The 27,536-nt window shown below is 38.6% G+C and overlaps 6 protein-coding genes and 1 long non-coding RNA gene across 12 annotated transcripts; 3 read left to right on the top strand and 4 right to left on the bottom strand.

The window, feature by feature from the left end:
• Positions 1-58: 58 nt before the first annotated feature.
• On the top strand, positions 59-5,711 carry LOC135077595 (uncharacterized). Of its 2 annotated transcripts, none has more exons than XM_063972149.1 (3): positions 59-1,023; positions 4,208-4,387; positions 5,251-5,711. In XM_063972149.1, the coding sequence occupies exons 1-3, from the start codon at positions 1,021-1,023 to the stop codon at positions 5,683-5,685; spliced, it is 618 nt and encodes a 205-aa protein (XP_063828219.1). In that variant the 5' UTR covers positions 59-1,020; the 3' UTR covers positions 5,686-5,711. The 2 variants fall into 2 exon arrangements, with proteins under 2 accessions (XP_063828219.1, XP_063828218.1); XM_063972148.1 differs by lacking the exon at positions 59-1,023 and adding an exon at positions 3,368-3,558.
• Positions 2,152-8,410, bottom strand: LOC135077597 (uncharacterized). Of its 4 annotated transcripts, none has more exons than XR_010258481.1 (3): positions 8,386-8,410; positions 5,705-5,848; positions 2,152-3,325 (listed from the first exon to the last, which is right to left on the bottom strand). It is a non-coding gene; the product is annotated as an uncharacterized LOC135077597 (long non-coding RNA). The 4 variants fall into 4 exon arrangements; XR_010258482.1 differs by lacking the exon at positions 8,386-8,410 and adding an exon at positions 7,040-7,075; XR_010258480.1 differs by lacking the exon at positions 8,386-8,410 and adding an exon at positions 6,694-6,767.
• A 119-nt stretch (positions 8,411-8,529) lies between these two features.
• On the bottom strand, positions 8,530-12,003 carry LOC135077591 (E3 ubiquitin-protein ligase RBBP6). The gene is made up of 3 exons (XM_063972145.1): positions 9,305-12,003; positions 9,049-9,224; positions 8,530-8,815 (listed from the first exon to the last, which is right to left on the bottom strand). The coding sequence occupies exons 1-3, from the start codon at positions 11,729-11,731 to the stop codon at positions 8,530-8,532; spliced, it is 2,889 nt and encodes a 962-aa protein (XP_063828215.1). The 5' UTR covers positions 11,732-12,003.
• A 209-nt stretch (positions 12,004-12,212) lies between these two features.
• On the top strand, positions 12,213-13,455 carry LOC135077593 (leukocyte receptor cluster member 1 homolog). The gene is made up of 2 exons (XM_063972147.1): positions 12,213-12,357; positions 12,597-13,455. Exons 1-2 carry the CDS (start codon positions 12,335-12,337, stop codon positions 13,444-13,446), a joined length of 873 nt encoding a protein of 290 aa, XP_063828217.1. The 5' UTR covers positions 12,213-12,334; the 3' UTR covers positions 13,447-13,455.
• Positions 13,444-19,679, bottom strand: LOC135077590 (WASH complex subunit 5). Of its 2 annotated transcripts, XM_063972143.1 has the most exons (11): positions 19,327-19,670; positions 18,790-18,892; positions 18,525-18,716; positions 18,227-18,438; positions 16,716-18,133; positions 16,253-16,524; positions 16,028-16,155; positions 15,550-15,951; positions 15,198-15,427; positions 13,798-13,948; positions 13,444-13,720 (listed from the first exon to the last, which is right to left on the bottom strand). In XM_063972143.1, exons 1-11 carry the CDS (start codon positions 19,446-19,448, stop codon positions 13,576-13,578), a joined length of 3,375 nt encoding a protein of 1,124 aa, XP_063828213.1. In that variant the 5' UTR covers positions 19,449-19,670; the 3' UTR covers positions 13,444-13,575. The 2 variants fall into 2 exon arrangements, with proteins under 2 accessions (XP_063828213.1, XP_063828214.1); XM_063972144.1 differs by lacking the exons at positions 13,444-13,720; positions 13,798-13,948 and having other exon boundaries at positions 15,244-15,354; positions 19,327-19,679.
• Positions 19,680-21,415: 1,736 nt separating this feature from the next.
• Positions 21,416-24,607, top strand: LOC135077599 (peroxisomal membrane protein PMP34). The gene is made up of 3 exons (XM_063972152.1): positions 21,416-21,598; positions 21,765-21,825; positions 22,277-24,607. Exons 1-3 carry the CDS (start codon positions 21,545-21,547, stop codon positions 22,999-23,001), a joined length of 840 nt encoding a protein of 279 aa, XP_063828222.1. The 5' UTR covers positions 21,416-21,544; the 3' UTR covers positions 23,002-24,607.
• Positions 24,602-26,723, bottom strand: LOC135077598 (uncharacterized). The gene is made up of 3 exons (XM_063972151.1): positions 26,596-26,723; positions 25,257-26,096; positions 24,602-24,723 (listed from the first exon to the last, which is right to left on the bottom strand). Exons 1-3 carry the CDS (start codon positions 26,596-26,598, stop codon positions 24,634-24,636), a joined length of 933 nt encoding a protein of 310 aa, XP_063828221.1. The 5' UTR covers positions 26,599-26,723; the 3' UTR covers positions 24,602-24,633.
• Between the last annotated feature and the right edge of the window lie 813 nt (positions 26,724-27,536).

Here is a 27,536-nt window from a genome sequence, read left to right on the forward strand (position 1 = left end):
CTTTTGTCAAAAAGGTCATAAATTGTTATCATTTTAAATGTAAACAAATAAGTTCCCAAGTGATCCTTTATTGACACAAATAATAATGTAAATTACATTCATGTAAGTTTGACCGTTTACTTACTTTATAAAACGCGTAAAATATAGCAAATCTTCGACTTACAGGTGCTTGAAACCTAACGCCTCAACTCTGCTGAAGTGCTGATATCTCATTGCAAAGAATAATAATAATAGTAGTGGCGACACTGATTTTAAAAAAATAGGAACAAATTCTTAATTAACATTTATTTGTATTTCTTACACGAAATGGTTTTTGACCTGTCACCAAATTTTATAGGTACTTATTATTTACCTTCTTCTGCCCACAGCTTCGACCGGCTTATTTCACTATTCCCCGTTGACAATCCCCGTTAACGCCAATTGGAGCTTATAATGGGGAATGATGAACTAAAAAGTTCATTAATCCCCGTTATATTAGGATTTTATTTTGAACGTAACGGGGATTAATGAACTTTTTAGTTCATTATTTCCCATTATAAGCTCCAATTGGCGTTAACGTTAAAGTTCACTAATCCCCGTTGACGGGGATTATCAACGGGGAATAGTGGAATAAGCCCTTCAACCGCATGGATTTCAATCTGTCAGTAAAAAGTAACTATTCAATATATTCAAATCTTTTTATCTAAAGTCTCTAACTTTTTAAAGATAGAGATAAAAATATAGAAAATTAGTATGAGCAGCGCACGCGGATTTCCGCAGTGTGAATTTCCATGCATTATTAAATTACTACATATTTGTATTGTATTACAATCAATGTATATTAATTTATGTAAGTGTAGTCTGATGGTTTGTTTAATATTGCCATGCCTAACACACAAAGAATGATTGATGATGACAAACATTTGTCAGAAGTAGACAAAGATAGTTTGTAAAGAACCGACGACGTCGAAACAAGCGGAGGCACGTCATCAATGGCGGCTTCTCTCACCAGTAAGTGAGCAAGGAGGGAGTTCCAAGTTTATGGTAAATAGAAATTATTTATTTTATTTTACACACCAAATTATTTTGTTAAAAAGTTTAACAGGTTTTAGGAACGTGACATGATTGCAACGAGACTTGACACAGCGAAACCCACGCGGACATAAATTATTATAGTATACCTACTTAATAAATGTAATAAAATATATAATATACAATACATATTAGGTAAATATCTAAATTATATTATATTCGAGATTTAAAGTTATACAAGCATACATTCCTATTTCATTCCTTGTGTAACAATCAATACTAGCACATCCAGAAAAGCCATCTTTCGTAAATACGTACCGTACGTCAATGTAAGAAACGAATCTGAGCCCCGATTACGGTAACTTTTAACGTCTACAATCCAGACGCGTTTCTGATTCTGCAATACGATTGGTCAAAACAGCTGACGTACGCTGTTGAACGACCAATCGTATCGCAGAATCGAGAAGCGTGTCTGGATTGTTGACGTTAAAAATTACCGTAATCGGGGCTCTGTATGGTTATAATGGACAATAAGTTATGATGAATACCATAGTATAAGATATTTTTCTGCATAAAATAATACAATACCTAAAATACACACGAATGTATGTATTCATTCGTTTGACGTATTATTTGTTCCCATCAACTGTAAGCAAGTGAGATCTTCTGTTAAATAGTGCTGTATCAGGATTCTTCTGTAGAAGGTCTCCAGTCGGCTGATCTTTTTTAGCCCAAAACTTAATGCTGTGTATTACTATGAGATATCTACTATTGATAATGAAATGTGACCATGTACATAATCTAAAAGATGATGAATAACTATCAACATAATATTTATATTATAAATTACTAATATTCTTTACAAAAAAATAATTCCTCTCACGATAACTTGTCTGTAGACCATATAGCAGGCGTGAATCTATACTTATCTATAAAATCAACGTTTAATAATCTATATAATATAGACTGTTCTAATTCAATAATCAACGTAATATAGACTGAATAACATCTTCCTAATTTCGTATTCTGAATCTGTGCTATAACAACTAATCTATAAGAAAATATTGCAGAACCCCTTGGTCCTATCACATTCCAGCTAGCCCCATGAGGTACAGAAGTTATGTTGCATCAAAACCCATGTTTTTATAGTATATAAGTTTATTTGTTTAAATGTGTATGATTGAAATTATAATATTATGATGAAAGGCACTTTATTTTTAATTAATAAAGAAAAGTAAATAAATTATTTCTATACTTATAACTAAGTAACTTACAAAGATGTTAATAAACTAAATAAGTCTAAATAAACTGACGAATAAGAAGTTTAACGTAAAACAGTCAATTTAGGGTCAAAGGAATGAATACCTCTTAATATTAATTTGTAAACTGAATATTCTCGTATTAGCCACTTCATATTATGATGCATCTAGTGATTGTGTAGAACTTTGGCTGGATATACACCATATGTGCTCTAAATTATAAACTCAACATCTAAAACAAATACATAAACAATTTCATCTATAACGTAACATTTACGACTAAATTAAAAGACTTGCCGTCCATTACGCCGTCTAAACGAATTAATTCGTTAGAATTTATTAACTATGCATCCAAACCGAAGTAAAATGTGCTACTTATATAGAGCGAAGTAATGGACGCCAGGCTAATAGGTTCAACATAGGCTAATTTTGATAAAATAATAGATTTAATTGAATTAAAGATTTCAATCAGGATCAGGAAATGATCATTGGATAAAGTAAAATTTACAACCAATTAAAACATCAATATGCACACATATTAATCAAGCAACTATGTTGAACCCAATTCTTAGATTGCCCTAATAAAACAGTCCACACTAACATATTATCTGTGTATTATAAATCAAATAATGAACAACCTCCAACTATTTCAATCATCAATATCTAACTTATCATATCGTAACACACAAACTCTTCAATAGACTTGAATCTGAAACATTTACACATCTATCCTACTCCAGAAAACTTTTGATATATTTTAAACACACATCAACTTCTGTCCATACATTTATAACGTTTTTTTAATTAAAACTCTGTGTTGTGGTTGCATTAGATGACAATTTTACTTTAGAAGTGTTTATGTTTCTCAATGAGCACTATTGTCAGAAAAGTTATACCCCTTTTAGAGGATCTGTTTCTCTATGCCCAAGAGTCTCCAGACCTTCCTTCGAGCTCCAATACTCGACGAAGAGAGCTCGCTCAGCCTCCAATTGAGCCAGGAATGTATTGTCTGAATTTGTCCTTAACTTCAGCAATTTCTTTTTCAACAGGAGAGTCTGAAACAATAATTTATTATTTGTAACAGAATATTTAATACTGAATAGAGCACAAGGTTAGGCTTATCTGTACAAGTTGACCTATTAGTCGACGTTAAGTATAACAAAATACATTAGTATCAAGAAAATTCCTGATGTGGACGAACAAAGTATTGTTCGTACTCGTACTTTGTAACAACCATATCTATGGCAGCAGCAGTGACGAAGAACCAGAGCTGTACTACTATGGTATAGTAAGTACACAACATTAAGCAAGTCATATTTTTGAAGCTAGTTTGATTTTAAAACCAAGGTCGTAATTTATTAGTTGACTTCACTAGTAATGATTTTGAATTTACTAAGCCCTAACAGCGTAATCTAAAAACAATTAAGGTAGCTTCATTATAAATGCCTAATGATATTTGGACGGGAAATTATTTCCTAATGTGGAATGTTGTTTTTGTATTCAATTCATTAATATAATTATAATAACCTTTAAATAGGCAGTTAATTAATATTTCATTACTAATATTTATCTAATATCTTGTTTCATAAACTAGAGAAATAAATCTCTTTCGCCGATAAAGCCTTTCTCTTGCTTCGATGCTTGACATAGATTCAGGGAATTGACTGAATTACAATATTTAGACCAATCACAGGAGAGAAGCTATGTCTGAGACGGGTTTGATCGTAACAATACACCCTTATAAAGACTACCCAATTCAGTTGGCCAGCATGTGGATTGCAGGCAAAATCGTCCATCCATAATCTACCAAAGGCAAACTGAAAACGGTCGTGCGGTTGCCGCAGACCCTGAATGAATAGGCCTTCATGGCCTAGGACGTGCGCCGAGATAAATTTTATCGATTTGCGCGATAAGCCCATACATTTATCGTGAACCAGGAGGAGAGCGAGCGCGGGCTGCCGGCGTGCGGCGCACGGCAGGCATGTGGGACGCTGCTGCAGCGCTACTGGCGACCACGCGCTCTGCTGCGCCTGTGTCGCTGCCGCAATCGCGCGCGCTGCCTCGCGCCCGCGCCGCCCGAGCGAACGATGTCGCTCAACAACCACGCGGAGTTACAGGTGGGGCTCCTCGAAGGAATTTGACCCTTAGAGCGCTTTCACATTTAGGCGATTTATGCCCGTTTTCACCATCAATCTCTAATTTTTAAGTAACCCCTATGATAACAAATAATATGAATTTTGTTTTCATAGGGATCACTTAAAAATTAGGGAATGATGGTGAAAACGGGCATTAGCAGTTTGTCGCGCGACAGACGCGAAATTGCCGAAAATTTCATACTATGTGACAGCGGATGCATGCAGGCTCACGTTCACATTATAAAAAAGCCGCTGCCGCGCTGTTGTCGCGCTTCTAACGCCCTAATGTGAGGGTGATTTTATGCCGTAGTACATAAGAACGGTATTTGTTTTAAGCAAGAATGTCAAATTCTGTCAGATACTAGAATAATCTCTTGACTCCTGCACAAAAAAATATCGCCCGTATTCACAAACGATGCTCATGTGAAGCAGCAAATCGAACGCACAGCCAGTTTTTGCCAAGGAACCCTAATTGATTATACTTTTCCTAGCGGAATCCCCGTACTACTCCGCCCGCACGCCCTGCCCCTCCCTTGTGCGTAAACAAGTCGGTGCGAGCGAACAACGTCGGTCACGAAACGTGGGATAATATTTTTTACGGAACCCTTGCGGCCTTTCCACGGAACCCCAGGGTTCCGCGGACCACCATTCGGGAACCGCTGGAATAGAGCTCTGTGATTGGTCCGTGTGTCACCCTGTGCGTCCACGCGCACTGTGAGACCTCATAGTAATATTTGTAAATACGGGCGTATTGTATGACACTCCCCAAGTTACGCCTGTCTACTCTCCGAAATTACTAGCTATCGTAAACCACTATAGACTGATTACACTATGCTTTATTACAGTTTTGCTCGTCGACCACCGATTGGCCTCAATGTGGATTCGGGGAAACATCTCTTGTCGTTGAATCCGATTACGATCGCATGAATCCAGACGAGTTAGAAGAGATGCACCATAGAAATATACAGCTCACTCCACCCAATATCACAGTCAACTGCCAATGCCTACAGCCCTATTACTGGAAGTTGAAAGCGAAATCGGAGGGGACTCGAAGTTACCAGTGCGGTTTTCTACCAGTTTGCCGAACTGGGGAGTTTTGCGGCAATGTAACCAGCGACTTGTACGCGTTATACCAGTCGTGTCTGTGTCCACGTCATCACATCTGTGTGCACAACGGTGGCGTCGTTTACCATGATATATCTGAGATCCTGTACGAAGGACAAGGATGGAAAGCTTACTGTCAAAAAGTAAATGATACTGACAGTTATGAAGATTATTAGAAATAGCTACATTACTCACTTGTACCGGTTGATTGGCGATTTCACTGACGATGGATTGTAACTGGTCCATGACCCCGGTGGGCCACAGTACGCGGCTGACGAGGCCTCTCTGCAGAGCTTCCGACGCAGACAACTGCCGCTCGAATATAACTAAGTCATTGACCTGTAAATCAACGATTAATTACGTTAGAAAAATTACACAGTTGCAGTGGTTTTTACCGTGTTTTTTATTGAACCTTTTTTAAACATTAATTTATGATTGTGTAGTTCAAACATTGATTTTATAACCGAATGCAGTTCGATTCTTCCTCCTATTTGACGCTATCTTGTAGAATTTAGACGAACGCATATGTGGTCTACTCTCAAGTGGTTCTAGGTTCGATTCCCCGGTGGGAATTTTATAATCAGCTAGCGCCAGCCCCACGGCTGCGGCCAGTTCATAGACTGACGTCAGAGGTCGGAAGAAGAATAGGAACAAACTTACCAATGACTGCGGCAACGGCTGCGCGCTAACCACAGCGACCACGCCGGGCGTGAGGCTTGCGGCGCGGGGGGCGGGGCCAGCGAGCGCGAAGCTGGCGCTCTCCGCGGCCAATTTAAAGACTCTCGGCAGGGCTGTGACGTAAAAAGTTAAAATAATGACAGGAACAAACTTACCAATGACTGCGGCAACGGCTGCGCGCTAACCACAGCGACCACGCCGGGCGTGAGGCTTGCAGCGTGCGGGGCGGGGCCAGCGAAGGCGAAGTTAGCGCTCTCCGCGGCCAATTTAAAGACTCTCGGCAGGGCTGTGACGTAAAAAGTTAAAATAATGATAGGAACAAACTTACCAATGACTGCGGCAACGGCTGCGCGCTAACCACAGCGACCACGCCGGGCGTGAGGCTTGCAGCGTGCGGGGCGGGGCCAGCGAAGGCGAAGTTAGCGCTCTCCGCGGCCAATTCATAGACTCTCGACAGGGCTGTGACGTAAGAAATTAAAAGAATGATAGGAACAATTTAAACTTACCAATGACTGCGGCAACGGCTGCGCGCTCACCACAGCGACCACGCCGGGCGTGAGGCTTGCGGCGCGAGGGGCGGGGCCAACGAGCGCGAAGCTAGCGCTCTCCGCGGCCAATTTAAAGACTCTCGGCAGGGCTGTGACGTAACAAGTTAAAATAATGATAGGAACAAACTTACCAATGACTGCGGCAACGGCTGCGCGCTCACCACAGCGACCACGCCGGGCGTGAGGCTTGCGGCGCGAGGGGCGGGGCCAGCGAGCGCGAAGCTGGCGCTCTCCGCGGCCATTTCAAAGATTCTCGACAGGGCTGTGACGTAAGAAATTAAAAGAATGATAGGAACAAACTTACCAATGACTGCGGCAACGGCTGCGCGCTAACCACAGCCACCACACCGGGCGTGAGGCTTGCGGCGCGCGGGGCGGGGCCAGCTAGCGCTCTCCGCGGCCAATTCAAAGCCTCTCCGACAGGGCTGTGACGTCAGATGTTAAGAGAATAATAGGAAACAACTTACCAATGACTGCGGCAACGGCTGCGCGCTCACCACAGCCACCACGCCGGGCGTGAGGCTTGCAGCGTGCGGGGCGGGGCCAGCGAAGGCGAAGCTAGCGCTCTCCACGGCCAATTCATACTCTCGACAGGGCTGTGACGTCAGAAGTTAAAATAATGATAGAAACAAACTTACCAATGACTGCGGCAACGGCTGCGCGCTAACCACAGCCACCACGCCGGGCGTGAGGCTTGCAGCGTGCGGGGCGGGACAAGCGAAGGCAAAGCTAGCGCTCTCCGCGGCCAATTCATAGACTCGACAGGGCTGTGACGTCAGAAGTTAAAATAATTATAGAAACAAACTTACCAATGACTGCGGCAACGGCTGCGCGCTAACCACAGCGACCACGCCGGGCGTGAGGCTTGCGGCGCGAGGGGCGGGGCCAGCGAGCGCGAAGCTGGCGCTCTCCGCGGCCATTTCAAAGATTCTCGACAGGGCTGTGACGTAAGAAATTAAAAGAATGATAGGAACAAACTTACCAATGACTGCGGCAACGGCTGTGCGCTAACCACAGCCACCACGCCGGGCTTGAGGCTTGCGGCGCGCGGGGCGGGGCCAGCTAGCGCTCTCCGCGGCCAATTCAAAGCCTCTCCGACAGGGCTGTGACGTCAGATGTTAAGAGAATAATAGGAAACAACTTACCAATGACTGCGGCAACGGCTGCGCGCCACCACGCCGGGCGTGAGGCTTGCGGCGCGGGGGGCGGGGCCAGCGAGCGCGAAGCTGGCGCTCTCCGCGGCCAATTTCATACTCTCGACAGGGCTGTGACGTCAGAGGTTGTAAGAGTGAAACGAACAAACTTACCAATGACTGCGGCAACGGCTGCGCGCTCACCACAGCGACCACGCCGGGCGTGAGGCAAGCGGCGTGGTCGGGGCCAGCGAGCGCGAAGCTAGCGCTCTCCGCGGCCAATTCAAAGCCTCTCCGACAGGGCTGTGACGTCAGATGTTAAGAGAATAATAGGAAACAACTTACCAATGACTGCGGCAACGGCTGCGCGCTAACCACAGCGACCACGCCGGGCGTGAGGCAAGCGGCGCGGGGGGCGGGGCCAGCGACGCAAAGCTAGCGCTCTCCGCGGCCATTTCAAAGACTCTCGGCAGGGCTGTGACGTCAGAGGTTGTAAGAGTGAAAGGAACAAACTTACCAATGACTGCGGCAATGGCTGCGCGCTAACCACAGCCACCACGCCGGGCGTGAGGCTAGCGGCGTAGGGGGCGGGGCCAGCGAAGGCTAAGCTAGCGCTCTCCGCGGACAATTCATACTCTCGACAGGGCTGTGACGTCAGAAGTTAAAATAATGATAGAAACAAACTTACCAATGACTGCGGCAACGGCTGCGCGCTCACCACAGCGACCACGCCGGGCGTGAGGCTAGCGGCGCGGGGGGCGGGGCCAGCGGTGTGTGGGGCGGGGCCAGCGGCGTGCGGGGCGGGGCCAGCGAGCGCGAAGCTGGCGCCCTCTGCGGCCAGCGGCACGTCGGCGAGCGCCAGCAGCGCCAGCCCCACGCCGCGGCACGCGCCCCACGCGCCCGCGACCACCAGCTTGCTGTGCCGAGCCACCGCCGATAGCACCGACCTGAGAGCGACAACGGCGGTTAGAGACGAACGCGATTGCTATTTTTTTATGAGACCACCGCGCCGAGTACACATTTATCGTAGCAGAGTATGAGTCACGTGTGAATTTACTGTCTGCGGAATCTTGAAACTGTTGGATTACACGAGCACGTAGCATGTGGCACGTTGAAATGAACAATATTTACTTTAGCAATAAAAGCAGTTTGTATAACAATAAAAAGTATGTGTACCTACCTCACACCTTCAGCTATATGTTGAGCGTTTACTGCCCTCTTTTCATTGTCGTCCTCCAATAACGGTGTTAGGTCCAAATTTGAGCACAATGTGCCACATTCTGATGTCATGAGGGTGAGAGATATGTCGCTCCTTCTATCGACGCCAGATAATGCTTCTTCTAATTCATATAATACCTGCAAAAATAGAAAACTTGATAAATATGTTTACATAACTACTTCAAAAAGAATTGTGTGTGACTAATAAATTTACTTACATCAGCATTATAGTTAAACCCTGTATTCCGAACACTTATTATAGCCACTCCTTTATGAAAGGTTATAGACAAATATTTAAAAACATCTACTTCTACATCATCTTCTTTGTGATCCCCTTCAGTTTTAATGATTTTTTTCTTTGTGGGTTTATCAGTCTTACTGCTTTCTCGTTTTCTTTTATTTAATGCTAGAGATAATTTTGAATTTAATTTCTTTTTGATTGACAAACAATCATCCTTATTAATCATTTCTTTAGTGATTGGTGATTCTTGCGGTACCACATCCATAACCATATCTCCATCCTCACAGTTTACATTGGTTTGGTCTTTTGATGTTTGTGAGGTATTTGTGACCCCTGCATTAGTTTCGACATCACTCAGTCGCCGGGGGCTCATGCAACTGCTAGAATATGAACTTGAAGAATGACGTCTGTAAATGATTGAATCATCTGCACTGTGAGTCTCAAAATCTTCACAGGCCTGAGGAGACTTTACAGAACTGCTCAGGGAAGATCTCTGCTTTCCTCCAGATATTTTTTTCGCTTCTGCGTCTTCACTTTTGAGGCATTCTTTCTTTCTTTCTCTGAATTTCATCTCCTTGCCCTCGGGTGTGGAACTTTGCAACTTCTTTATAAACTCTGCTTTAGTTCTCATATTTTTCTTCCCTTTAGGTGCCTCAGGGGTGAGCTGATATATCATGTTAACTGCACCTTCATCCATTAACAGTTTGTCAACTTCTGACAATCTCTTAATTTGTTTACTATTTTTGGGGGTTGGCTTTTTCCATTGCATTTTAGAGACAGGTGATTTTGATTTTGGCCGTTGCACAGTCTGCTCCAATTTTATTTTTTTGCTGGGCTGTGCATCATTTTGGGTTTCTTTGTTTTTATGTGTTTTGCTTTGTGTGTATGTGTCTGGATTGTCAGGGTCAAATATAACTTTCTTTTTAATAACACGACCTAACCTCCTTTGAGGCTGAGTATCGTCAATGGTTTTATTTACAATGGGTGTTTGTCCATCACTGGCTGCCGAGTCAATTGATGTCCTATTAGTGTTTGTAGGTTCTTCTTTAACTGCTAAACTTTCTGTTTGATCTATGGGGAGACTTTCTGACGACTCATTAACTTTTGAATTGTCATCATCAGGAAGATCCTCATCATCCCAGTCACTTACAAGAGCGCTAACAATACTCTCCTCTTTACTGTTTGGTTTATCCTCTTTGTTTTTAGGCTTCTCTAATTTGCTGTTAGATTTTTCACCTTTTTCATTGGGTTTTTCACTTTGATTTTCAACTTTTTCATTGGGTTTTTCACCTTTTTCATTTGGTTTTTCACCTTTTTCATTTTGTTTTTCACCTTTTTCATTTGGTTTTTCACCTTTTTCATTTGTTTTTTCACCTTTGATAGATTTCTCACCTTTGTTTGGTTTTTCCCCTTTGTTGTTTGGTTTTTCCGCTTTGTTGTTTGGTTTATCCCCTTTTCTAGTTGATTTTTCCCCTTGCTTGTTAGGTTTTTCTCCTTTAATATTAGTTGGTTTGAGCACAGACCTTTTCCGATTCATAGAAACATTCTGTTTAATTTTTCTGCTATCGTTCCTTAACCTTGAGAGTTGCTCCATAGCCATTTGTGCCTCCAGTGTGGTGGACTTCAAGTGCAAGACTTCAGCAGCATGATAATCTGCAGTAGATTGTGCATCATTGCCTTCTAAAATATCTAGCAGTTCTTCCTTATTAAATACCTCTTGCCTAACCGCACAGTTATTATTATCAGAGTTCTCTGTAACGTCTGACGATCGCAAGACTTCACTCAGTTCTATGTTCTGACCCAGTTCACTCAAAATATTATTGGTGTCATCAGGTTTTGAGCTATCTATTTCCACTTCATTAACATCATTTGATTCCACCAAAATTTCAGTCTCAAACCTTACATTTTCATTACTTACTGAATCTACATTATCAGATTCTGCAAGACTTTCTTCCATCTGTACATCAGTTGCATCACTTACTTTAGTTTCTTCAACAGTGCTAACAATACCTTCAGTCATTTCTTTCTCATCCAGTTCTTGCTCCAATGACTCACAAGTTGATTCAATGTTATCTCCTTCAGATATGATCATTTCTTCATTACTGTTTGATACTATTGGCGGTACTTCAGCACTGCACAGTATGTTAGATGCATTTTCAGAAATGGTTTCTGAAGAAGTCTTACAAACATTAGAATCCGCTTCTATTTCTCCGTGTGTCTCGATTTTATCAGCTTCGGCTAGTGAAGGTATTACGTTGGCCGATTCGGCGACACCATTCGATTTGAGACTTGTATCCTCTTGAACTGAAAATGGTTTTTCACTAACTTCGTTTAACTTATTATTGTCATTCGATGGGAGCTCTAAAACTGGCTCTACAGCGGGCACAGCAGCTTCCACCTCCATACTTAACTGATAATATGATAGTGGAACTCAATGTTGTTAGCAGCAAACGATTGATAACCTAATTCAGGGCTAGAAACGTAATTTTTAATTGTTAATAAATCTGAGTGCTGTATGGTTACATTATATCTATTATAATTAACAACTAAAAACCGAAGTAAACATACGCAAATGCGTACAAACTATTAATTCACTATACAAATCGAACACAAAACTATATTTCTTGCGTTGCGTCCATTACGGTCGCTTCAATCTCGACGATTTATTTTGTCCATGGTTCAATGACAATCAACGACGTCACTATGTTCCTCCCAAATACGCTCCCAAAGGTTGTTGCTCAATCGGAGCGTGTAAAGGGACCTTAGTGATGTAACACTAAACTCGGTTCATCAAACAAGTCTCAAAAATTGCGTTAGGGTAAGTGTGGACTACGTCTAAGCCGTAAAACTACAAATTAAAAAAAAAACTGTCACTGTCACCAACTGTCACTCATGAAATGGTGGAGACGGATTTGTTGACGTTGTTTTTCCCCTATTTACGTTTTTTCCATTAATTATTGGCCGTGTTATTTTAACTTGTGATTATAGATAAAAACCAGGAATCAAGATGAATATTTTACCAAAGAAAAGGTAAGTAACATTAACGAAACTGATTGTAACACGATTTAATGGCCGAGATCATGCACTACTTTTGACTGCATTGTTATCCCTGTTTGATTCTCTTTCTGCACTCGTAACTGAGCAATGAATTGTTGAGGATGGCATGTTTGTCGACAAATACTCTGAAGTTAAAGTTAACATCTGTATGTGGTGTATATGTACCTACTTATTGAAATGGAGAAATAATCAAATTACTTCTTTATTTGCAGATGGCATGTAAGAACTAAAGAAAATATCGCAAGAGTCAGAAAAGACGAAGCAGAAGCCGCTGAAAAAGAAAAAGAAGAAAGGTTACGCATAGAAAATGCAGATCGAGAAGCTCGGCTTAGCATATTAAAACATAAAAGTAAACAAAAACTGCTCGAGTCTGGAATTAGTGATACTAAGCAGCAAGAGGAGGAAGTTGCAGGACATATAAATTTATTTACAGACCTTGATCATGCAGTAAAACGCACAAACAAAGACCATGATAATGAAATAAAAGAAAAAAAGGAAGAATTTGAGAAAAAAATTGGATACTTAACATATCTTGGCCAAGACACAAATGAAGCTCTTAAAAAGAAGAATTGGTATGAAGTGCCACCTTCATCAAGGATTTCACAATCTAGTAGCATAAAAGATACATATGAGAAATTAGTTCTCAAAGATCAGGATGGTAAACCCAAAAAAAAGGAATTAGATGTAAAAGATGGCGAAATTGATTGGAAAGCAAAACAACGTCATGATCCTATAAATAACTTCAAAAAGTATTGTACAAATCAAGTAAAAACATCTATGGAATCAAAAGAATGTAATGGAAAGGAAATTAAACATACAAGCAATAATAAAATAAATAAGAGTAAAAAGAAATGTAAAAATGATAAAGAATTAAAACTTAAATTACTTCGAGAGGCTCGAATCAAAAGAGAGCAGCAAGAAAAATACAGAACTGAACTATTCCTTAGTGGCCTTAACAACAAGACACCTGCTAGTACAAATACAGAAACAAGTCCAAATAAAGTTAAAGCAAAATATAACTCTCAGTTTAACCCAGAGTTAGCAAGACAAAACTACAGATAATACTTATAATTTTTTATTGATTTTTACATTACAGCATATTATATTTATACAAAAAATAAACATTAAATTATTTATTCAAAAGATAACAATATAATCATTTTCCTTAAGATAATTATATAATATATTCAATTAATAATTTATCAATGGGTTTGATAACAAAACCAATGGAAGTTTGTCTTCCATTTTACTAAACGGATAACTAAATATTTCGCAAAACAACTGTAATATTCTTACAACATTCATACCCTCACCACTGGCATCTGTAGATTTTGTCCTGCAATAAAAATATATTATTATAATACCACTACCTATTATTTAAAATATTATTATTATTATAGTCTATGTACCTACCTCATAAGTGTTGCTACTCTTGCATATGTGCATAAGAAATCAATAAATATTTCAATACTATCAGTTTTTGTTTGATGCAGCATTGTGTAGATACCCACTAACAATGGATACCCGTCAATATTCTCCCCAGCTTTCTTTGATATTATATCCCCTTAAAACAAAAACACAAAAAATATAACTGCAAGATTTATAGTTGGATAAAGAGAATATGCGTTGTTGTGCGACTTACAAAATAATGTGCGTGTGGGGAAGGTGGGCCCCTTCGTTATAAATAAAGATCATTATAAAAGAGTGGGCCATCACACCACTAGGGTTGCCAACAATACTGTTTTAAACAGTGTTTTTCACTAAATTATACTTTTTACTGTTGAACAAAAATAAAGTATACAAAATACTGTTTTCAGCAAGCATCACTAGTATCCAAAGATATTTTTAAAAGTAAATGCCCAACACTACATTTTTGAAAAAAAAAGTTGGCAACCCTACACTCCACACCACTTGTAATATTATGGCTTGTAAAACATAGCAACATACTGAATCAGTAGGAGGTACTATTACAGCCGTGCTAGATAAAAATGCACTTATCTAAAAATGCACAATGCACGCAAACGTATGGGCTTATCGTACAAAATTGATAAAATGCCTCTATAAACATTTATCGTGGCGCGCATCCTAGACCTACAAGGAAGCGTTCAAGCGTAACCCAAAATGTCATTGCCTAAAATTTTACAGAGGTGACCAACATTTTTAAAACAATTATTTTTTTAAATTTATTTTTATTTATTTATTAGGTACACCAACGATAGGTACAACAATACACAATATGTTAAAAATACGCAAAATATTAAACTAATTGCACTATCACTTATAATGAAATATTTTGTTTATCAGTGTTTTGTTGTGTCGTGTCCGGGCGGGCGTGTATAATTGACCCAACAAATTCTTAGAGCATGATCTAGAGACGATTTTACGAAGAAAATACTTCAAATGTGGGGCTTGACCCATTTCTCACAAAATTACAAGGATTTAAGTTTTTAATTTTTAGTATTAACCTCTTCCTTCAAAAAACAACAGGATAGCGTGGACACCTTAACACTAATAAGCAAATATTTTATACCATGCGATAGCTAATACAATTATTTATTGGTAGAAGTAAAAAACAGACACAAGTCTCGTATATTTTAAGAGAGTAAGATAAGAAGCGTTGATTTGAGAAGAGGTGAATGCTAAAATTTAAAAACTTAAATCCTAGTAATTTGGCGACGGCGATAGGTAGGTAAGGCCCCAGATTTCAAATATTTTCGTCGATAAAATTGTCCATAGATCACGCCCTTATCACTACATGCCCGCCGGACACACTATATCTCATAAAAATAACAATTTCATTAATGTGTTCATACCTGTAGTGTGGCATATATGCAATTTAGTCAGTTGGGATATCAATACCACTGCCAGGAGACGACCAAAGTCTACATTTAAAAGTTCTTGAGACGTTTTCAGGTATATTTTCTCAAATGGTTCATTTATCCCACATCTCACCAAGTGGTCCTCAAATATCTGAATCAATGATAGGGATACTTTTGATTTTTCGTCATTTTTTGCAGATAACTTCAAATCATTCAGTAAGGATCTATAATATAAATTGTTTTTATTAATTTATCTTAAATCAAGCTTATAAAATATATTTAATTAATCTTAATGAAAAATGATCGATGGTTATACTTGTGTGCTAAAATAAATATAAATACTTACTCATTTAAGGTTCTTAGAGAAGCTTCTAAATGGGCAGAGTTAAACTTGCAGGTAGTGTTCAGTTGGTATGCAATATGCTTTCTGATGATTTGCAGTGATCCAATCAAAACAAGAATCTCCACTAATTGTTGTATAGTTTTGTGCCCCTTGACATTTATTAGTTCAATGTCTTTTAAGTCAGCACTTATGTTGTAAAATATTGTTTTGTCTTGATTGCTTCGTAGGGTATGTTGAATATTTTGCAATTGATTTTTAATCATATGAGCATAAAGTGTGTCTAAACCATAAATTCCGACAACACCCATAGCTTCGTTTAATTTTGCGAAAGTTTTTGTGTTTATTATTTCATTGTGACTTTTTACGTCATACCAAGCGCTGCAAACGCTTAAATAAACACATGTCCTGCAAGTAACAAACTCAAACTTAAGTATTGTTGCTTAATAATTATTTGTTTATTCCATTTAGTGGAAATAATTACCTAGCATCTGTCAATTGTGCAATTTGTCTAGCCAAACTACCCATGAACCCAGCTGATGGGCTGTATAAGGCGACTCCTTTTCGTATACTTATTTCCTGGGCCACACTTTCGCTGATAATAGCCGATACCTAAAAGAAAAAAAAAAGTAATGTAGATAAAGCATAGAAAACGTGATAAACGTAATTATAATTAAGTCTGTACACAGTGTTCTCACTCATTACATACCTGCTTTTGCCAAATTCTTAGTCCATGTATATTTATATAGTCTTGTATATACTCCAAGGATCTCTTATATCCATCCATGCTTTCTGCTAATTTTTGTAAACGCGGTAATAAATTGTTTGAGGACGCTGACAGCTTTTTTGATTGTGGTTCCAAGAATTCTGTAAATTTCTTGCTTATATGCCTATCTAATTCATTTAATAATCCTTCTTCTAATAACTCGGCAGGATCTACTCTAATAACACCTACTAAAGTAGATCGCATATCTAGTATTCCTGAAATAAAACAATTGTAATAAAGTATGTACTTACCTACCTAGCAGAAAAAAAAATTTTTTTTAGTGCTTCGCGTCGTACTCGGCTTTACTACCTTACCACTCGATCAATAACTTCCGAAAACAAGCTAAAAAGTACATAGTCAAGGTAATAATATAGATTGTATTACCGTGACATAGTATTAAACATACCAGTTGTAAATGTGGAAGCAGAATGCGTCAATTTTGCAACTTCCATTCTATGTTCTAGTTGTGCAAAGTCTCTTAGTTTATCTTTTTCTAGTCTTGTTGGTACCTCCTTAATGGCCCATGTTTGTAGATCTATAATTTTTTCAACTATGCTAAAAACCATTTCTGGTATTACTTGCAATACCTTTTGTATGTATTTGATCAGTTCATTACTGTAATATTGGGAAACCGAAATTAAGTCATCACTATGAGCCTGATTGATCCGAAGTAACGGAATTTCCATGGCACTTGCCAACTTTAGGAACAGGGCCCTTAATCTGCTGGTTACAGCAGGATCCTCCTTAATACTTTCTTGCATAAAATTTGTATATGAATCAATTGTACACCATGCATAACTAACATCTGCTATAGTTTCTAAAGTCACTAAGGAATCTTCTTTTAAAGTAGCAGCTCTTAGAATATTTTTCAAAGCTATCTTGCTTTCCGAAAGGAATTGAAGAATTGTTGAAGTACTTTTGATACCATGAAATTCTTCTACTTCATCAAGGGCTTGTATAAGCTGGGTAATCTTTTTTATAGATTTGGTTGTAATTGAATCACTCAGAGAAGTAATCTGTTTAGCAATGTTTTCAAACCAAAGTTTTAAATGCTCATTTTCTTGTATCTTTGTTATTGGTTTCGCTCCAGAAAATAATTCAGCCAAACTATTGATAGCGTCCAGGGCTAATGCTTTGTTCGAATTCCAAGATTCGTTTCTAGTTTCCAGTAACTTTTGGAGACTTTCTCTTACTTTTAGTTCTAATTCTGCAGTACTTATAAGTAGTTCAAAAAACTTCAAAGGATCATGATTAGATTCTTTTTGAACCAGATCTTTCAATTGTTTACTTTTTTTGTTATTATCATAAAATATAACATCACTGGTGTGCAGCATCAACCATCGTAAAACGAGGTTCGAATTTAGTAACAGATTCAATATTTTGTTTATGTTGTCCAATACAAAATCATCACTTAAAATTCCTTCTTTTAGAAGTTGATGTGTTTTAGTAATCAACATTTGAACTGAATTACCCCTTTTACTATATACTTCTTTCACCATTTTATTGTTGCAAGTATTGCTAAGCGCCATCTTGGCAGCTTTGAAATTTTCCCAATAATCTATAATGTTAAGAGTCACTCCCATATAAACAGGTATTATCCAGTTGCTAGGGAAGAATTTATCTACAATTTCTCTCATTTTTGATGTGTCTGAATGCAAGTAATGAGGAGTGAAGAATAAACAAACCACAAGCATACTTGCCTGTGTGGCTAGAGCTGAAGCTTGGTGTTCTGGAATGGTATAAACAGCTAATTGATTGTAAATGTCTTCTGATCTCAGTTTTCCAACTATCTTTTCAATAAATTCCGGGCGTATGTTGATGCGGCTAAAATTAAAAAAAAAATCTGTTACACAGTTTCTAATTTTGTGATAATATAGTAAATGAGTTTTTTTATTGCTTGATGATATCAGTACCAACCTGAAGTACTCAATGGGGTAATCAGCTGGTCTTTTCCCACTTTGTTGATTATATCCTGTATCTCTTAATAGTTTACAGACGTCATCAATATTAGATTGCGACTGACTTGTACTATAACGATAAAATGCCACCAATAGTCTTTCCCTCACTGGTCCCGGGATATACAGATCACATAACAAAAGCATTGCACCATACAAATATAGTGATTCACACTGAAAGTGGTTGATAAAAACTTTCCAAGATTAATTATTGCCTCATGTCATAAGATACCAATCATACATTAAGTTAATATACTCACCAGAAGTTGTTTTCCCTCAACATCTCTTAGAACAGTTTCGATGTTTTGTTGAATAAATCCACCATCATTTAATTGCTCAACAAACAAATTCAAATCCATGATATACTGGTAAATATTTTCAAAAAGTAAATAAAAGCGATTTATCAATTCCAAATATTTTTCTTTTAAGTCATCATCCAAATCTTGTAATTTCTGCAAAGAAGCAAATATATTTATATTTGTGTACCCAAGTTCCTAAGAAGAAGTAAGTATGTAATAGCCTTACCATGCTAGTACTTATTTTCTTTTCCTGGCTTTCTGAGATTTTGAAGTAACTAAAATCCATGATAACATCTTGATATTTTTGCTGTAAATCTTTATTTTCTAATCTGTAACATTATATATTTTATTTTTGTAGTATCACATTAAATTATTGCAGGTGAAATCTTGTAAATAAAGTCATTACATTACATTAATTAAATAGTATATTTATTAAAGTTTATAAAATGTTCGTCTCCTCTGATGAACTGACACTTTAAAATTTGACATTGACATTTCTTGTTTAGGCACTTCCCTAGAAGTTCAAAAAAACTTGCTTTTGTATAATAAAATTCTAGTGTGCCTACTGTACGCTGCTGAATTATGTAATCAGCTTTTGACCATTTTAACCTGAGCCTGAGGTTATTAGCTTTAGCATAGTAGTACCTAGGTTTATTTAATAATAAATTATTAAAGTTAAATCCAATTTAAAATTGCTGTCCAAAAGTAAACATTTAAGTAGGTATACAAAATGTATCTTGTAAGGCAATTAAAGATTACTTACAAATAAATCGTAGGATGGTGATCTTTCAATCTCAGAATTTCTGCTACTATTGCATTTCCATGGGACACCAATTTCAACAAGTTTTGAGCACATAAATTGTCTTCCGCCATAAATGCTCTCATGATGATATTATTGGGTTGTCAATTAAATAACAAATTGTAATCCTAAGCCGCCAAACTACACAAGATATAATTTTTCTAAAATTGTTTGTAAACTCTTGCTGTCTCATCTGTCTTGTTGTTTCTTTCTTCTTTAATATTTTTTTTTTTTTTGCTGTGATGCAGGCAATCTCACAGTTATGGATTAGAGTAGATACAGCAAGTTGATCGTCAAAGCGTGCCATTCCGATATGTCCAAATGGACATACATGGTCGAGTGATGTTCATGTAATCCGATTACAACAATCGCTTACGATGATTTTACGAGGACAGTAGTACGAACACGGTAGAAAGAAGAAATTATTTTTACGGATTGAGAAATGTAATTAACAGCACAAGTAACAAATAATTAATTAGAATAAAGTAGCAGTAGAAGAAGTATAAAGTAGCATTGTTTTTAATACATATTATCCTGCGATGTACTCTTAAGAGTTAAAACCATGGTCCCTGTATGTGGTGCACTCATACCGATCCCAAGGAACCGTACTTACTCATAACAATAAGACACATACTGATCCATGTATTCATGCACTTGACAAATTTATGTCTTGAAACGCTGGTAGGGTAAAAAAAATAACGAGATTTGACGATTTGTAAGAATTAATTTATTTTAAAAAGGTAAATAAAGATGTTTTTGGTTTTGTATTTAACAAATTATCAGTTTTATCGGAATTAATTAATTTTCGAATCGAGTCACACGATATCATTCGATGACTTTGCAAATGCAGTACGATGATACGATTTGCTGCATCTATCCATATCTTCACAGATATGGATAGATGCAGCATGTGAAAAAATTTGTATGAAGCCGAGCGTGCCACTTTTTAAACGTCATTTGTGTCATTTTAGCGAATTTTAGTGATTGCCGCAACGTAAAAATAATCGTATCATCGTACTGCATTCGCAAAGTCATCGAAAGATATCGTGTGACTCGATTCGACAATTAATTAATTCCGATAAAACTGATCATTTGTTAAATACAAAACCAAAAACATCTTTATTTATCTTTTTAAATAAATTAATTCTTACAAATCGTCAAATCTCGTTATTTTTTTTACCCTACCAGCGTTTCAAGACAAAAATTTGTCAAGTCCATGAATACATGGATCAGTGTGTGTCTTATTGTAATGAGTAAGTACGGTTCCTTGGGATCGGTATGACATTGAGTGCACCACATACAGGGACCATGGTTTTAACTCTTAAGAGTACATCGCAGGATATGTATTAAAACAATGCTACTTTATACTTCTTCTACTGCTACTTTATTCTAATTAATTATTTGTTACTTGTGCTGTTAATTACAATTCTCAATCCGTAAATAATTTCTTCTTTCTACCGTGTCCGTACTACTGTCCTCGTAAAATCATCGTAACCGATTGTTGTAATCGGATTACATGAACATCACTCGACCATGTATGTCCATTTGGACATATCGGAATGGCACGCTTTGACGATCAACTTGCTGTATCTACTCTAATCCATATCTGTGCTCGGCTTCATACAAATTTTTTCACATGCTGCATCTATCCATATCTGTGGCTTCATACAATTTTTGACACATGCTGCATCTATCCATATCTGCCCCCCTAGACAAAACGCACTTTTTGATCGAATCGAAAGTCGAATCCGTCAAAACTCCATACAAAAAAGGGGCTTTTCGACCACTTTTCGACTGGTTTGCGATTATATTTGTACTTTGTCTAGACCCACTGTGGGGCGGACTATGCAGCCACAGTTCTATTTCCGTTTTTTCTCTCGCTCTCATCAAATGGTGGTTCTTTGCGACAAAAGAAGACGACATGACCGGAAATGGGCAGCTAGAACTCTGGCCGTTGAACCCAGAGCCGGTACAACACATATTAAAAAAAACTAATGACATGTGTCAGTAATGACAGCTAGACATACTCTCTAATCTGTGATGACAGCAAGTGTCATCATGTCATTTCATCACATTTCATTTCAATTTCATTTTGTTGTCTGATGTGATTGTGTGCGGTTTATGTTTTACCATGTATTGATTTAGAAAAAGTTATAACAACAGCTTTCAAAAAACATTTAAAATGTCTACATTATTTAGTTATGAGACATTGGTGCATGCTATGGCGGGAGCCACGGTAATAATAAAATTCTTAACTTACCTTTAGGGTGTGCCCTATTTTTCTATTTAATTTATAAGATTAAGCATGCACTAATCCAATTCTGAGATTAGTGAGAGATAAAAATAATGTATAGTGTTTCTCTTGAGTACATTAAGTAATTAATAATGTACAATGTTTACAGGGTAGTGTTGTTGGAATGGCTGCCTTCTATCCATTAGACACTTTAAGGTCAAGATTACAAGGTAAAAATCTGTTTACTTATGTACATAACTCTGTATGTTTATCCTATTATAATAAATGTCATAGCTATGTGAATTTTTATGACATTATTGCTTATTTAACACTACCATGCAAATCTTGTTCATGTGACTACTATACTACCTTAACATTAAATATCTTTTATGTATAAAAGTCACGAAATTGTTTTCTGTCGAGTCTGGCAGTTAGTAGTAGGTATTGTTAGTTATGCTAAGATATTAGTCAGCTAGTCATTGGCTGCATGGCCAATGTTTAATTACATATATTTAACTTTTGTCAGTTGGAATGGACAGTTTATCATAAATGTAATTAATGTGTGATCTTTGACCTCTGAATATAAATGCGACTTTAAGTGAATATGAAGTAGCAAGCAATAAGTACCAAATTTTTACTTAAAGTCTGTTTCGAAAACTAAATACTTTTTTCTTTATTCAGTTGCAGATACAAACAGTCTTCAGGGATCTCCATGGGAGTTATTGGTTAAATTAGCTAATGAAGAAGGTTTTGACTCCTTATACCGCGGTTTGTCTCCAGTTCTTCAATCTCTATCTGTTTCAAACTTTGTTTATTTTTATTCATTTCATGCATTGCGTAATTTTGCATCCAAAGAAAACTCGGCTCTAAAGGACTTGTTTTTCGGAATAGTTGCTGGTAGTATTAATGTTATTCTAACATCTCCCTTGTGGGTTGTAAACACACGAATGAAGTTGGAAAAAAATTTATACAATAGTCTGATTGAAGGTCTTGTTGATATCGGTAAAAAGGAAGGTGCTCGTGGGCTGTGGTCAGGCACTATTCCCTCATTGTTACTTGTATCCAACCCAGCAATACAATTCATGGTATATGAAACAGTAAAAAGGCATTTTGTATCTAAAAATAGCTTTCACACATATGAGGCTTTCTTAACAGGTGCAATTGCTAAAGCAGTAGCTACTACCCTAACTTACCCATTGCAACTTATCCAATCAAGATTACGTGCTGGAACAAGTCTTAAACCTTTAATGAGTGCTGTCAAATCCAACCCAGCTATTATGTTCCGTGGATTGGAGACAAAATTATTGCAAACTGTAATGACAGCTGCTCTAATGTTTTTGATATATGAAAAGCTTGTAAGGCTAGTGTTAACTATTATGAGGGTGAGACTTAATAAAAGGCATTGATTTTTAAATAAAATGGTGGCAGTAGGTTGTGGCACTTGTTCAAAAAATATTAATATTGGCAAAATTGCAGACTTGATCTGGGGATACTGTAAAATAGGGATTACTTATAATATTTAAATTAATACAGAAATATGAAGTGATGTGTATTGCCAAAATAAAACACGCAGGTTGGCTAACTTATGATAATGTAGGGTTATTGCTTATTGGTTAAGGACTAATACATATTTAAGGAATCTTAAACTACCGACAAAAGGCCGATGTATTACTTTGTCGCCCGAGGGTGTAAATTTGTTGACTCGTAGTGAATTTTACAAAGCAGACAAAACTAAGCTATTAATAAATACTTACTCTCTCTGCTCTATGAAACTCCCAGATCTTTTTTACAATGTTTGTTATATTTTTTTTTATCAAAACTGTTTTATGTGCAGTGTAACATATTATTTATGCTCTTCAGGTACTCTAGATAGTATTAGAATAGGCTAGTTTCCTAAAAAAATGTTTTAGTCCGTCAATTTTATATAAAAAAATATTGGACACGTATAGGTATTTTTAATTGTCAATCAAACAAATAATTACTAAGTTATAATGCGTTGAAGTTCAGCGCGACGTCACAAAGTGCTGCACTTTTACGCACTCACTGACGTCACGGGCCTTTTCTTTAGAACTTTGGCACGCTTTTATCTCTTTACATTTTCATTAGTTTTAAAAAGTGAAAAATAGGTGTCGAGTATTTTTGATAAGCTAACTGATGGACTAATTAAAACTCTTGCTTTTTTCCCAGGAAACATCCCTATTCTAATATTTCGCAATGTAAAATTACGCAGTTTAAAAAAGTTCTGACAAATTAGCTCTCTTAATTATATGACTAAATCTCTTGTAGTTAAATTATATAGCTTTAAGAGTAGACAAATGGTCGTATTTTTTTCAGTAATCGTCTTCCCAGTAGTTCGAAAAGTAAATGAAAGTAATGAATAGGTATGTTGCTATTTGATAAACATATTTGTTTGCTAGCTAACTAACTATGAACTTAGATGGCTTGGAAAAGTTGTAATATATTTTTATTTAATTCTATTCCACTTGGATCGCCTAAGTCTATAATTAACTTGAGTGTTCCACGAATTAGATAATGTGATATCACCTAGGATGAAATAGACTTATAATCACATATTAATTAACCTAATTGACGTTTGTTTTCTTATCTTAGTTTTTTAGAGAAATTAATTATTTATTAATGTTCAGTGCTATTCTTTTTGATGATGCATGTTTCTTTTTAAACACTGAAAGAAGTCACATATGATTATGTTGTCTTAAACATAACTTCAGTGGTGTTTTAAAAATAAGTAAGATTTGGTGAAAGAATATTAAACTTACCACATGGATGTTAAAATAATTGTTTTGCTTTGTTCTATTGTTGTAAAGTTAACATGAAGTGTTGCAGTGACCAAAAATTATTGCATTTAGTTTTTATGGCTAATAACTTAGCTTTATTATCTTGGTTAAAGATATTTAAAGATTATGGTGATATAATTTTATTTAGTTAAATAAGGGCTTGGTGCAAATGTATGATTTTGTGTATCATAATAAATAAAAGACTATAATGTGTAAATGCAAACATGTTTTATTTCTAAATCCTTACTGTATAGTTGCTAGCTTCATATCCTCAGATGTTCTAATTACCACTTGTATGTACTCTTTTACGAGACTATCCAAGTCGTTATAAACCTGCAAGTAAAAAAAATACCTAGTTAGTTTGGAAATAAATGACGTAGTTTGGCCGTATACATATGCCGGATACTAATAATTTAAAAAGTAAAAAGAGCTATAGATTTTAATGCAAAATGTTCGTTCTAAGCAACAAAAGGATTTAATTTCACACAGCTCTTCATTCATAGCAATATCGATGGACGACATTATTCGACAGAGCAATGTTAGATAGCGTTATTGGTGCCTATTTTTAGTTTTTTAATTTCGATGTGATCCAACATCACGTGAGCACATGAATTGTGGACATGGATTATATTATAAAACTAATTTTATTTAGTAGTCTGCTGACGATGTAGGCGCAAACACTGCGGGTATCTGAGCTCAGTACCCACCTGGTTCACATAGGGCTGGTTCTTGTGGTGTGCGAGCTCGGCTAGCAGCAGGTCGGCGAGCGCGAGCGGCGCGGCGCGCGGGTGCGGCGGGAGCGGCCGCAGCGCTGCGAGCGAGGTGCGCAGTGCAACACACTGCGGGTGTCTGAGCTCAGTACCCACCTGGTTCACATAGGGCTGGTTCTTGTGGTGTGCGAGCTCGGCGAGCAGCAGGTCGGCGAGCGCGAGCGGCGCGGCGCGCGGGTGCGGCGGGAGCGGCCGCAGCGCTGCGAGCGAGGTGCGCAGTGCAACACACTGCGGGTGTCTGAGCTCAGTACCCACCTGGTTCACATAGGGCTGGTTCTTGTGGTGTGCGAGCTCGGCGAGCAGCAGGTCGGCGAGCGCGAGCGGCGCGGCGCGCGGGTGCGGCGGGAGCGGCCGCAGCGCTGCGAGCGAGGTGCGCAGTGCAACACACTGCGGGTGTCTGAGCTCAGTACCCACCTGGTTCACATAGGGCTGGTTCTTGTGGTGTGCGAGCTCGGCGAGCAGCAGGTCGGCGAGCGCGAGCGGCGCGGCGCGCGGGTGCGGCGGGAGCGGCCGCAGCGCTGCGAGCGAGGTGCGCAGTGCAACACACTGCGGGTGTCTGAGCTCAGTACCCACCTGGTTCACATAGGGCTGGTTCTTGTGGTGTGCGAGCTCGGCGAGCAGCAGGTCGGCGAGCGCGAGCGGCGCGGCGCGCGGGTGCGGCGGGAGCGGCCGCAGCGCTGCGAGCGAGGTGCGCAGTGCAACACACTGCGGGTGTCTGAGCTCAGTACCCACCTGGTTCACATAGGGCTGGTTCTTGTGGTGTGCGAGCTCGGCGAGCAGCAGGTCGGCGAGCGCGAGCGGCGCGGCGCGCGGGTGCGGCGGGAGCGGCCGCAGCGCTGCGAGCGAGGTTCGTAGCGCGCGTGAGCACGCTTCAGCCGCTTCCACGCAGCGCCCGCCGCGGAGAAGAGCGCGGATGCAGCCGCCCGCGTCTACATCCTGTAAACATTACATTAATAACTAGGTAGGTATTTGCACATTAAAACCGAACGTCCACCGCCGGCTAAACTAAGTTAGTTTAGCTTAGCTCGCATAGTTGAGCCAGTTTTTCATACATGTGCGTCCACCGCAAACTATGCCACATGTATGAAAAACTGGCTCAACTATGCGAGCTAAGCTAAACTAACTTAGTTTAGCCGGCGGTGGACGTTCGGCTTAAACATTTTAGATGGTCTTGTACTTCTCGTAAAAGATGTCACGCTCTGTGATTGTTAACTCACTTTTGTTACTTATTATTTTCATTGAATGCGGTACACAATATTGAATAGCATTCTCTTTTTGAGCCAACAGAAACTAGAGTAACAACATTGATAGACAGCTCAACTGTGCTCTGCACATCTGGATAAAATTTGCAAAAAATACTGATATCGCTAAATCGTCGGTCTATCGAGTCTACAATACAGCATCGTCTATAAGTATAAAATAATAAATAACATACCATGTATCTCTGTAGGAACCAGTGGGGTAGGAATTGACCCGTGCTGAGTACTCTCTTGGTTACTGCTAATAATGTTTCCGCATCAGCATCCTTCAGTTTTGGATACAATTTCTTGAAATCTATACTTTCATTTTCTGAAAATAATAATATGTATAATAAAATTAGTCACGTGAGCTTGTGTTTATAAGTTTTCGTACAAACTTTAAGCTATCTTAAGTAGAGGTAAATTTAAAAAAATAAGCAGATTGGTTTAATGGCGTTTACCGAACTTGAATTAAAAAATTTGCAATTCGCAAGTTAACAAAAAAAGATGCTAAAACTTACTATTTAAGGCTTGCTGTACTTCATCTAAGGAGTCTGGATCTTCAGCGCGCAATTCAGCCTCCAGTTCTTTAGGTCCGATAACCTGTGTAAATATTTTTAGTCTTATAGAATTATAAAATGAAAGTCAAATCATTGGAGGCGGTAGGTAGTAGGTAGGTAGCTTTAGTTAGTAAATATAGGTCGTTTCATCCACGAAGACGCACGCACTTTTTGGTCGAGGGAAGCGCGGGGTGCGGGGAGTTTGATCCGAACAATCCGAGCGTCATTATTGTAGTGTGCGTGTGTTCATGGATATTGTCATGTCTATGGATGACGTCTCCATAGAAACACATTGTTTACTAATAAAAAAATATGGATTAGCGGAATGCTGTACTCGTATTATTTAATAATTGGCGACGAGCAGCCCTGAAGGGCAGCCTTACCAACACAGAATATTGTAAGTACAGTACTAGCGACTGAAATCTCCGACGAAGGGATTACATTACGAAACTCCCCGTACTCCGCGCTTCCCTTGACCAAAAAAAAAGTTTGAAAAGTGGTGGGGCGCGTCTTCGTGGATGAAACGATCTTAGTACTATTGTACCTGCAGCGCGGCGGGTCCATGGTGCGGCGGCGGG

This window comes from Ostrinia nubilalis, chromosome 13 (genome assembly GCF_963855985.1).
Source record: "Ostrinia nubilalis chromosome 13, ilOstNubi1.1, whole genome shotgun sequence".
NCBI classification, from domain to species: Eukaryota; Metazoa; Arthropoda; class Insecta; order Lepidoptera; family Crambidae; genus Ostrinia; species Ostrinia nubilalis.

Bases quoted from the DNA above. Each gene is read 5' to 3' on its own strand.
- LOC135077595 (XM_063972148.1), top strand. From the start codon at position 3,460: ATGTGGACGAACAAAGTATTGTTCGTACTCGTACTTTGTAACAACCAT. The intron at 3,559-4,207 runs GTAAGTACACAA...ATCGTGAACCAG, and splicing joins AGCTGTACTACTATGGTATA to GAGGAGAGCGAGCGCGGGCT. The intron at 4,388-5,250 runs GTGGGGCTCCTC...GCTTTATTACAG, and splicing joins ACAACCACGCGGAGTTACAG to TTTTGCTCGTCGACCACCGA.
- LOC135077591 (XM_063972145.1), bottom strand. From the start codon at position 11,731: ATGGAGGTGGAAGCTGCTGTGCCCGCTGTAGAGCCAGTTTTAGAGCTC. The intron at 9,225-9,304 runs GTAAGTAAATTT...CTATTTTTGCAG, and splicing joins GGTTTAACTATAATGCTGAT to GTATTATATGAATTAGAAGA. The intron at 8,816-9,048 runs GTAGGTACACAT...TGTCGCTCTCAG, and splicing joins CATATAGCTGAAGGTGTGAG to GTCGGTGCTATCGGCGGTGG.
- LOC135077593 (XM_063972147.1), top strand. From the start codon at position 12,335: ATGAATATTTTACCAAAGAAAAG. The intron at 12,358-12,596 runs GTAAGTAACATT...CTTTATTTGCAG, and splicing joins AATATTTTACCAAAGAAAAG to ATGGCATGTAAGAACTAAAG.
- LOC135077590 (XM_063972143.1), bottom strand. From the start codon at position 19,448: ATGAGAGCATTTATGGCGGAAGACAATTTATGTGCTCAAAACTTGTTG. The intron at 18,893-19,326 runs GTAAGTAATCTT...ATAATGTTACAG, and splicing joins CACCATCCTACGATTTATTT to ATTAGAAAATAAAGATTTAC. The intron at 18,134-18,226 runs GTTGGTACTGAT...TTTTAATTTTAG, and splicing joins TACCCCATTGAGTACTTCAG to CCGCATCAACATACGCCCGG.
- LOC135077599 (XM_063972152.1), top strand. From the start codon at position 21,545: ATGTCTACATTATTTAGTTATGAGACATTGGTGCATGCTATGGCGGGA. The intron at 21,599-21,764 runs GTAATAATAAAA...CAATGTTTACAG, and splicing joins ATGCTATGGCGGGAGCCACG to GGTAGTGTTGTTGGAATGGC. The intron at 21,826-22,276 runs GTAAAAATCTGT...TTCTTTATTCAG, and splicing joins TTTAAGGTCAAGATTACAAG to TTGCAGATACAAACAGTCTT.
- LOC135077598 (XM_063972151.1), bottom strand. The intron at 24,724-25,256 runs GTGGGTACTGAG...TTTTACTTGCAG, and splicing joins ACCAGCCCTATGTGAACCAG to GTTTATAACGACTTGGATAG.